This window comes from Chiloscyllium plagiosum, unplaced genomic scaffold, assembly GCF_037043375.1.
Source record: "Chiloscyllium plagiosum isolate Xiang-an unplaced genomic scaffold, Cpla_swu_hap1 HiC_scaffold_22, whole genome shotgun sequence".
Taxonomy (NCBI): domain Eukaryota; kingdom Metazoa; phylum Chordata; class Chondrichthyes; order Orectolobiformes; family Hemiscylliidae; genus Chiloscyllium; species Chiloscyllium plagiosum.
In genome coordinates, this window is record NW_028270160.1 from 30,935,314 (window position 1) to 30,946,961 (window position 11,648).

General features: G+C 38.4%; 1 protein-coding gene across 2 annotated transcripts in view; it reads left to right on the top strand.

Moving 5' to 3' along the window:
* The window catches only part of bub3 (BUB3 mitotic checkpoint protein), a 37,366-nt gene extending 26,808 nt beyond the window's left edge, over window positions 1-10,558 (top strand). For both annotated transcript variants that reach the window (XM_043712665.2, XM_087998926.1), the window contains exons 6-7: window positions 2,642-2,819; window positions 9,642-10,558. In XM_043712665.2, the coding sequence (XP_043568600.1) occupies window positions 2,642-2,819; window positions 9,642-9,862 (399 nt within the window). In that variant the 3' untranslated portion in view covers window positions 9,863-10,558. The remainder of the gene's footprint in view (window positions 1-2,641; window positions 2,820-9,641) is intronic.
* The last annotated feature ends 1,090 nt before the right edge of the window (window positions 10,559-11,648 follow it).

An 11,648-nucleotide genomic window follows, 5' to 3' on the forward strand; every position in this document is an offset into this window, starting at 1 on the left:
TTGATGCATTTAGAATTATTACACCTGATAAATTGTATAGCAGCATGCCATTCTAACTTCCCTAATATCTTGAAGTATCTTGGGAAGTGCAAAAACTAGGCTGAAGGAAATCATGCAAGCTCCAAGAGACTTTTCCGTCGTATGTTGCAATGTGAATTAACTAATTCCTCATCTTCTAACTGGCAATGTTCTCTTCTGTCTGAAACTTTCAAATTCATATGATTGTGAGAAGCTCAGTTATCACAAAATATGGAAGTTGTTGTAGATGGCTGATTCTAAAATAAAAATAAAAATGTAAATGTTTCTTAGCAGCCATAGTTGGTTATGCTATAATTTGGTAGTTTTGTTCTCATGCCATGCTGTGTCATAGGAAACTTGTGTAGTAGCAATACCATTTAAACTAATGGGGTCGGAATTGCGTTATAACCAATATATACTTTAAAAGTTCGCGCTATAGAAATAATGTCCCCAGTTCGTCAATCGTGTTATAGCAAATTTGCTGGCCCATATCCCTCCAAACCTTTCCTATGCATGTGTCTATCCAAATGTTCTTCTACACCTTTCCACAGCCTCCCTATTCTTAAGATATGAGGGCCAAAACAGATTAGTGATTTCAGTTGCAAATATATAAAAATCCTTATCCTTCTCTCTGCAGATGTTATCTGACCTGTTGAGTATTTCCAACATATTTAATTTTATCTGAACTTTCCAAATCTCCATTATTTTGTTTTTTTTTCACAATAACCCTATGTGGTCTCTGGTTTATATTCAACAGTCCTAAAAAATACAACCTAGAGTCCTGGATGTTGTGACTAGTGGAGAAGCAGTAATGTTTGCTGATTTCACAGAGAGATAGAAACTTAACCTAGTTTGTTAGCTGCAGTTAGAACCACCTTCTCTGGCTGCAGCAGGGCATTGCACCAGGAGGAGCAAACTTTGTGTTAATATAACACTGATGAAACCTTGTTGCTGGGGAATTGGAGACAAACCCTTGAGACCAATTTTCAGCTCATTGATAGTTGAGCTTATTTTAAACCAGTTATGACACTTTTTTAATTTTAAAAAAATCTGACTTTTAAATACTTTAATACTTTTAAGTTTATAAACATAAGAATACTGAGCCAGAGAGAAAGAGAGAGTGTCTGTGGGAGAGAGAGAGAGCGGAGGGAGGGACAGGGACAGACACCAGCATGTGAAAGTTCTGTGACAGTTAAAAGTCCATGTGTTAAAATACTGTGCAAGTTATTGGTGAGTGGCTGAAATTCATGCGCTCCTTATGTCTGAGTTTCTTACTGTTAGAAAATCTGGGCCACTGTGTATCTTGTGAGCTGTAAACTCTTAACTTGTTGTCATGTTTCTTGAACAAGCCCCTTTGCAAGATGCAGTTTTCCACCTTCTTGTGAGGTACTGCAATTGTCCAACTTATTATATTTTGTTTTACTAACAGGGAAAAAAAAACAATAATATCTTATTAAAGTTTTGGTCAATGTAAGCAATGTTGCCTGCTTATAGTATTCGTGAAGTACTCATCATAGAAAATACAATATGTTTTGACTTGTATTTAAAAGAAATATTTGATCAATGTTTCCCTTGGATACATAATATAGGCTGTGAAGGTCTATAGATTTCCTCAAGCTATGTTAGGATACGTGAGGCAGAAGACTTAGTTGCACAGATGGCAGCCAGTCTGACGACAATTTTTTACATTGACTTTTCCTTTGCAACTACTTCCACGGGTTCATAGTGGAAAAAAACTGAGTTAGTTTTTGATTAGAAATGTTATAAAAGATGGACATAACAGTTTAACAATGCTGTGAAATTGTTTCAAATTGCTGCAAACTAGCTATAGTTGCCCACTGTAGTATGGTTAAATGCCAGTTAAATGCCTGAAATCACTGATTTCTACTAGAAATTGAATCATGATTTTGACCTGGCACCAGTGTAAGGGTTCCTGTCAGTGAAAAGCAAGTCGTACCAAATGATTCATTGTACTTGTATCTTTTAAAAATATTATATGATCTCGTGTGAGAAGCAGGCTACAACAGAATATGAAGGTCAGTGGGTTCATGCAAGAATGCATGTGGAAGGTATTGTTGATGTGCAAGACACAGATGGTGATACTACTTTGGCCTATTAGTTAAATACTTTGTGTCTTCATCTCAACTCTACCCACTTTCACTTTACAGGTACCGATTATAGTTGAAAAGTGTGGTGCTGGAAAAACACAGCAGGCCAGGCAGCATCCGAGGAGCAGAAGAATCGACATTTCGGGCCTATGCCCTTCTTTAGGAATGAGCCCTTCATTCCTGAAGAAGGGCTTATGCCCGAAACGTCGATTCTCCTGCTCCTCGGATGCTGCCTGGACTGCTGTGTTTTTCCAGCACCACACTTTTCAACTCTGGTCTCCAGCATCTGCAGTCCTCATTTTCTCCTAGGTACCAATTATATTCAATATTACTGTGTATTTACAGTAGGTTTTGAGCAGTGGCAAATGAGAGCTAAATTATGTATTGATTTCTCCTGTCTTGCATCGAATGAAGAAGTATTAGGGTATTGTGACGATTTATGCAGAAAGATTTTTTTTTCATCTGGTTTTGGAACTTCTGGAGTTTTCATGGGATCAATTTTTTCTGCTTTTTAGGGTTACGTTCTGAGTTCAATTGAGGGACGTGTTGCAGTGGAGTATCTTGATCCAAACCCAGAAGTGCAGAAGAAAAAATATGCTTTTAAATGTCACCGATTAAAAGAAAACAACCTTGAACAAATTTATCCAGTCAATGCAATTTCCTTTCACAGTGTTCATAACACATTTGCTACAGGTAAGATGTAGTACAAAACATGAATTAACTAGCTTTCTGAAAAATAATGTTTTGATCTAGTTACATTTTCTGTTACTTCAGGTTCAAATTAATGTATGTTTGTAATCATTAACTGGTTTACGTGTACAGAAACATGAATTCAAGTAAGCTGGATCAATTTGAACATATTTTCATCTGATATAGTTTTGTTTATACAAAACATTGTTTAAACAAACTTTTTTCGTTTGTTTTTCTTGAATTTGAAATTCCTCCTCTATTATATGAATTTGAGATTCCCAATTCAGTTCATGATATTTTAGATTTTTGTCTGCTTCTTGTTTATTAAATCAGAATTGGTTAGATTTGTATGATCAAAGTAAAACTTCAGTACTAGGATGCTACCTTTCAACTATTCTTGGCACAGTTAACGTTTTCCTTGGATTCTTCACTTGGTTGCCCACATGCACCAGCACCTGTCATTTTTAACTTTGGAGATATTAAAGTGCAGTTGACTCAACTAATGTATATGCTGTTGTTACTTTCCAATACCAGCTGCTGTGCTTTCTTCAAATACTAGTCAGGGGACCATTGGAGGATATGGAGGCTTTTGTATACCGTAGCCTTTTGGTTTTAGTTTTGTGGATTGAATAGCATTAAAAACAGAAAAGGTCTGTGTGCATTTCCCACATTGGTGCACAGGCCAATCATCTCCATCTGATTATTTGTAATCTTTGCAGTTGTAAGTATGCAAATCCTGACAGTATGAAATTTATAAATCTTCAGAAAATATTTGTTCATATTTTGTGTTTTGGAATCACTTTGACCATATAGTGGTTTTAAAAATAGATTCTAATTCCCTGAGCCTGTCTTTCATCTGCAAGTCAGGTTTGGATTACACTCTCCATTTGCCTGAACAAAATTAAAGAAGCTCAGCAACATCCTGGATCAGCACTCCATCCACCAGCTCGAACGTTTACTCATTCCACCATGATAGTGACAGTAGCATACATTCAAAGCCTCTATTGGAGCAATTCACCTTCGAAACCTATGACTTCTACAACCTAGAAAGACCAATGCAGCAAATCAGAGAACACTTACCTGCATGTTGCTCAAAGCCGCACAACATCCAGACTTGTAACTACTCCACTTCCTGTACCGTCACCCTTGGAATTTGTTTTCCAGTGAACCTGCACAAAGTCATCTGCAACATCAAGTTAGAGATGGACAACAGGTGCCTTGCCTGTAATATCCACATTCCATGAAAGAATAAAATAATTTATTTGCAGATAATTTAAGCAAAGCCATTTAAAAATTGATGTGAATTTTGAAATCGATAGAACAAGAGAATGAAATGGCTGTGATAAACACCGATTCAAAGATTTTAGTTCATGGATTGGAGCCTTGGAGTGGCACTTATTTCTGCAGCTTGGTATTAGAGTCAAATTTACTCTGGAAATTTAAACAATAGGAACATTTTGTTGAAAATGCATCTCCTGACTATGATTAATCAATGCTTCTCATCAAGTTATGTTTCTTTTTCTTTTAAAAGCTTTACAAAAATAGCCCTAATTTTTCTTTGTGTTCAAGAATATTCTGGCATTTTTAATTATTTTAGTTAATTTTAAAACACGGCTGAATCTTTAATAATATTGTTATACACGAACCTTCACATGTAAAGGCAGGTTTTTTTTGACTGCTGGAAGCTGAAGTGGTCTTACAAACTGCTGTGGCGAAAGAAATTCAATTTTAGTAAAACTGTACCCTGACCTTAAATTTACCTGGAACAATTCATCAACTTCACCAACACATTCCACCCTGACCTTAAATTTACCTGGACCATCTCTGACACCTCCTCCCCCTTCCTAGACCCCTCCATCTTCATTAATGATGACCGACTTGACGCTGACGTTTTTTACAAACCCACCGACTCCCATAGCTACCTGGATTACACCTCTTCCCACCGTATCTCTTGGCAAAAATGCCATCCCATATTCCCAATTCCTCCACCGTATCTGCTCCCAGGAGGACCAGTTCCACCACAGAACACACCAGATGGCCTCCTTCTTTAGAGACCACAATTTCCCTTCCCACGTGGTTAAAGATGCCCTCCAACGCATCTCGTCCACATCCCGCACCTCCGCCCTCAGACCCCACCGCTCCAACCGTAACAAGGACAGAACACTCCTGGTGCTCACTTTTCACCCTACCAACCTTTGCATAAACCAAATCATCCGCCGACATTTCCACCACTTCCAAAAACACCCCACCACCAGGGATATATTTCCCTCCCCACCCCTTTCCGCCTTCCGCAAAGGCCGTTCCCTCCATGACTACCTGGTCAGGTCCACGGCCCCCCTATAACCCACACTCCCATCTTGGCACCATCCCCTGCCACCGCAGGAATTGCAAAACCTGCGCCCACACCTCCTCCCTCACCTCCATCCAAGGTCCCAAAGGAGCCTTCCACATTCATCAAAGTTTTCCCTGCACATCCACCAATATCACTTATTGTATCTGTTGCTTCCGATGCGGTCTCCTATACATTGGGGAGACTGGACGCCTCCTAGCAGAGTGCTTTAGGGAACACCTCCAGGACACCCGCACCAATCAACCACACCACCCTGTGGCCCAACATTTCAACTCCCCCTCCCACTCTGCCGAGGATATGGAGGTCCTGTGCCTCCTTCACCGCCGCCTCCCTCACCACCAGACACCTGGAGGAAGAACGCCCTATCTTCCGCCTCAGAACACTTCAACCCCAGGGCATCAATGTGGACTTCACCAGTTTCCTCATTTCCCCTTCCCCCACCTCGCCCTAGTTCCAAACTTCCAGCTCAGCACTGTCCCCATGACTTGTCCTACCTGCCTATCTTCTTTTCCACCTATCCACTCCACCCTCCTCCCTGACCTTTCACCTTCATCTCCTCCCCCACACACCTATTGTACTCTTTGCTACTTTCTCCCCACCCCCACCCTCCTCTAGCTTATCTCTCCACCCTTCAGGCTCTCTGCCTTTATTCCTGATGAAGGGCTTTTGCCCGAAACATTGATTTTACTGCTCCTCAGATGCTGCCTGAACTGCTGTGCTCTTCCAGAACCGCTAATCCAGAATCTGCAGTCATTGTTTTTACCCTGAATTAGATTCAGTACAATGCTAGCAGAGGGAAAGTCAAACACAGACATAGTAGGGGGGAGTTAGCATTAAACTAGAAGAAATTTTTGGCACACATCAATGGAGGGGATGCAGGTACAAAGTTTATATCGGCAACAAATTGCAACAGCCCATATCCCCTATCTAAACAAAGTCACAATCACTAATACGCTTATCCTTAAACCTATGTTGACCCTTTACCCTCACTGCATTTTAACACCTCCCTCTCGATGTCAACATTGCCTCCCACAATTGCAGATTCTTTCTGTTTTTGAGCTCTTTGAATATATTTTCCCCTTCTTTTGCCTGTACTGTTAGTTGTTTAGCTCTTTGCTGTTTCAAAACACATTCTCTGAACCTCCTGTTTGCTCTTAACCATTTTTGAAGGTATTTTCAGTTTTACGCTCGCTCTTCTTTTGGATGGTGTCCTTTCACTTAGTTATCTTCATTTATAAAGTGTCTTAATGAATGGCCAACATTTTGAACATGGTATTTTGATCATTTGCATATGAATGTTGACCATGTGCTTCTGAATTATCATTGAGTATGATGTACACAGGTTTGAACAGGAAGTTGAAGGTGAAGCTGTAGGTAACAGGTGAGTATGTGGTTATGAAGACGAAACTATTGGAGTTGCGATTATGTCATTGTTCAAGCCACTAATAGAAAGAAGAATGGATTATGAAAATAAACTGCTGAGGTGAAATTTTAGCGAAGTTGAAGGAGATGAAGAAACTGAGCCTCTTAGTTACAGTATAATTTTTCACATTACCCAATGCTGTTTGACAGTAGAAGTTAGATTGGGGGACTTCAGAAAGTAAAGCTGGGGTAAAGCATGTTATTAAATTTTGGAAAGTAGGCAACAGTGGGAGTTTGTTTGTTTTGAGTGGTTGGAGGTGTTGAGCTGGCTGATGAGCAACTTTGCCACTCCTTCAGAATTGCCCAGAAGTCTTTGAAATACGAAATTGTAACCTCTTCAGAATTCTCATTGAGAGTAAAAATCGAGAAAACATAGCAATATTAAATGAACTTTTTTTTTCTTTCAATTATTGAAGTTGATCAAAGTGGCCAAAGGTTTTTTGGTCAGATTGAATATTAATCTAAATGGGTAACAGTTTGCTCCCTTACCAGTTGAAGTGGGAAAACAATTGAAGATAGACTAATGGTGAGAGTCTGAGGTTAAAAATATAAACTCAGCAAATCTGGCAGTATCTCTAGGTACTGCATGTGAAAGTAATATTCTAATCCTATTTAATTTAGTCATCCAGTGTATTGGCCTAAATTTTTGGTGTTAAAGAAGAGCTGGGAAGAGATAAAGAAACAGAGCCTCTGTTAGCAATCTGATTTCTATGAAATATATTTTGTGACATTTAATGTTTGTTTTGTTACTAAAGAATTTGTTCAGCTTTGAAGTTTCTGCTAGATTGCAGTAAACCAAGTCAATATCTGCAATCCATCCAACCCAGATGACGTCCAATACAAATTCGTTTTCACAATCTTGTTAGCTAGAAAAGACAGTCCTGATGATTGTGACTGTTAAATTAATTGCTAACCTTTACAGTTTTTTTGTTAATTGTGCTGATTTGTAGACCTTGGAGAAGATTCTAAAATTGAGCTTGTGACAATGATTTGTTTCCAAGCTAGGATGTTGAGTAGCTTGAATGGGAGCCTGCAGGTGGTTGTCTCTGCTCCCCTTTTTCTTTAAGATGGACAAGGTTAGAAGGTGCTGTTTAAGAATCCTTGGTGAATTTCTGCAGTACATCTTGAGTGTCAGTGGTGATGAGCGTAAATGTTGGCAAATTTTAGTACCAATTGGACAGGCTAATTTGTCTTGGATGGTGTCAAGTTTCTCCAGTGTTGGAGCTGCACATCTTCAGGCAGGTATTCCATTGCACTCCTGATTTGTACATTGCAGGTGATGAGCAGGCTTTGGAGAGTCAGCAGGCAAGTTATTTGATTCCTGGCCTCAGACTTGTGACGTAGCCAAAGCATTTATAGGCTAGTTAGTTCAGTTTCTGGTTAATGGTCACTCAGGATTTTATTATGGGTTTCAGTGATAGCAATACTGTTGAATGTCGAGGAGAATGTCAAGATTGTCTCTCAGTGGAGGTGATCATTGCCCAGCCCTTGTGTAGCATGAAGGTAACTTGCCACTTGTCAGCCCAAAGGTGGATATTGTCCAGGTCTTGCTACAATTGAACACTGCTTTAGTGACTGGGGAGTCAGCACTAGTCGCACAGTAAACATATCCCCTTCTGTCAGTTATGATGATGGGAAGGTCAGTGAAGCAGCTAAAGATGATTGGGTCAAGGATGTTTCCTTGAGAATCTCCTGAGATGACTGAACTTAAGAAACCATGACCATCTTCCTTTGTGTTAGGAATTGGCTGAAGACTGCCTTCTGTTGCAGGATATCCACTTAGCAGTTCTGACTGAACTCATGAGAACAGGTCTAAGGATATTTTGATAGTAATTTTTATTTTAATTTGCTAAGGTAATGACTAGATCAAACATCAAGGAAATTGTTCGGTGTAGATAAAGTAATTGCAATTACTTAAAATCTGATTTATGGCAAATGACTTGAGGTATTCTGATTCAAAATTGTTATTTTATGTTGTCCATTTTCAGCTGGATTACTAAAAGTGTACTGATTTACTATTCCTAAATTTATTGAGAAATATTTTTGAAACAAAGTTTGAAAAAAGTTCTATAACGTCTGATTAAAAATGCTGTTATTTTTGCACGTTTTTATACTGGCATGAATGCACAAAGTTTTAAGTGGAAACTTTTTTTTATAAAAAAACACTTTCTGGAAACTAGGGCAGTTTTCACCTGCGTTGCAGATTTGACCCCAAAGTGGAAACTGCCTCTGTTTCTTTGCTTGAGCTGAAAACATGCCTGTCTGAATATGTAGACAAATATTTCACTCATCTTGAAAACTAATCAACTGAGATGTGTACAGAAGACCCTTGACTTCAGAAAAACTCTTTGTTTTACATTTTAAGAGTAGTTTAGATTTGGAGAGAGATTGAGGGGAAGATGTGAATGACAAATCAAAGTTACCTCAACATGCAATTTTGTTGCCTTTTTTTTTTGATTCTCCTGGATTGGGCATTAGAAAACATCATCATCCTGAGCTTCCTTTGGGCTGTTGCTTGCATTGTAGCAGCCGGTGTGATGAAAGGTGTTCTGATACTGATGGGATTAAATTTTTGTTAATTCTTAAACTTGTAACTTATTATGATAAAATAATAGCAATATGTTTAGAAGTTTGACTTGTGTGTGGTTTTGAAGTAGTGATATTGTCACACACTTGTTGCACTCATATCTTTGAAAAGATTTGCATTATAACAATATTACTTGGTCAGAAATTGAAACAAGATTGTCAGCAATGTCAAAAAATATTGAGCATTTGAAATGTGCTGAATTGAAGGATTGATTTGAAATAATAAATATTTGTGAATCTAGCCCTCCTTTCCTTGTACGTTGCTCTATTAACATTTTGAAATGTTATTTGTCTGAAGCATTAGCTTGTAAATGAAAATTGAATGGATTTCAAATTCAGGATAATGTGTTAATTTTTAAAAAATAAGTATATTAACATATTACTTGGGTAAAGGTTCAAACTAAGCCAACAAGTCCTAATTATATTAAACAAGTGGAACTGAACTATTTTTGGTGTTTACATTTTAGGGGGCTCTGATGGATTTGTTAATATCTGGGACCCCTTCAACAAGAAAAGATTGTGCCAGTTCCACCGCTACCCAACCAGTATTGCATCGCTTGCTTTCAGCAATGATGGCTCTGCAATTGCTATAGCATCATCATACATGTATGAGAAAGGTGAAATTGAGCACCCTGAAGACAGTATCTATATTCGACAAGTGACAGACGCGGAAACAAAGCCCAAGTGAGTTTTTCTGCAACTGGGTTTTATCCTTCCTATCGTTTATCCAAACATTTATTAATTTTCCTAATTTCATGAAAAAATATTGATGTTGAGTAGATAACACAGCTCTGAGCAGAGCTAGTATTGATTTTATCTTGTTCTCCCAAGCTTTCAATATCCGCTGTATGATAGACGTCACATTGATAAAAATGTGCCTACTTGTTTTCTGAGGCAGCATGTCAAATAGTGTCATTCCATTTTCTATATAATGGAGCTTGGATCACTGGTCCTTTGCATTAGCAATATATTTTCTCCAAATGGAATCTCTTAAATTTAAGACAATAGCTGATAAAAGGGAGTTGGAAATTCATTTAGAGACTACCTGTGCAAGCTTTGACTTGGAGTAATTTTGCTTCCTATATCAAGTTGTCTCTGTACTGTTAAATATTTAATTAACTTAGAAATACTGAATTCTTAGTGTTAATGAGCAGTTCTTATTCAGATGGGAAGCCAACTGAACTTTCGTGTTGGCAAAGGATAGCACATCAGCAGAGGATTTTTTAAAGTTACCATTTTGTAAATAACTAATTTCTAGTCATTTGAGTAAATTTGCAATTTGTTTTCTATTGAAGTTGAATTGTAATCATTGTTTAATACATTTATGTTCTGAAAATGTTACATGTTTTGTTTTAAATTTAATAAAGGCAGTAATTAAAATGGTGATCTTGGTGTTTTGTTTGTCTATGGTAAGTTCTCACATTTCATCACACAGAATTTTGAATATAGAGCAGATTCCAGGTTCAATTTCTAGCTTGTGCAGATCTCAGTTGGAATATGCACTTAGGGAGATAAATGGAGATCCTGTATTTGACTGCAGTATTATCCTGGAAAGTGCTCAAGATGGAGTTTATGCTTCCAACACCTGAATTTGCTTTCTGTATTCTTGTGAAGAATGACTAATTTAGAGAAGCATCCAATACAGACATCACAGCACTCTTCAATTAACAATAGTAAGTGCAAATGCATTGCCACCATCTGCACTGGTTATTCCACTATTTGGAGATGTAGAGCTTCAGACGCAACTGCGTGTGTGTCTGCAACCTAATCACGAGTATCTTTGTTTCATTTTGCTCGTAAGCAATAACTTCAGCAACTGCAATGACGAGCTCACCTGATTTTTACACAGGCAAGGAATGCCATCTTTTGTTGAGGCAGCTATTGAATTCCCAATCATCTTGTTTAGAGTTTTAAAATGTATATTGTGAAATTTGCTGCTTGATGAGAAATAATTGTCAAGTCCTTAGAAGTATCTTTTGACAAGTATACATGCGTTGTGTGGTTGATGTACATTGTTGCTTGATACTGATTCTTGCTGAAAACCAGTTTCACCATCTTGTGTAACTGAAGAAAAACGATACTTATTCATCCAGCTGTTCATACCAAAATCTCTTCTGACTTTTCTTTGAACTTGCTTCCAAGAGGTGCCTTCATGAAAGGGTTCTGCCTTGGGACCCTGCAACCCCACGAGATTAATATGGATTTCATCGATTTTATCAGTTTCCTCAACCCCCTCTGACCTATCACCTTCTCCCTCACCTTCATTTACCTATTGCACTCTGTTACCTTTCCCCCAGCCCCAACCCTCTCCCATTTATCTCTCAACTCCCTCCTGTCCACAGTCTCATTCCTGATGAAGGACTTATGCCTGAAACATCGATTCTCTTGCTTCTCGGTTGCTGCCCAACCTGCTGTGCTTTTCCAGCTTCACACTCTCAACTCTGATCTCCAGCATGTGCACTCCTCACTTTCTC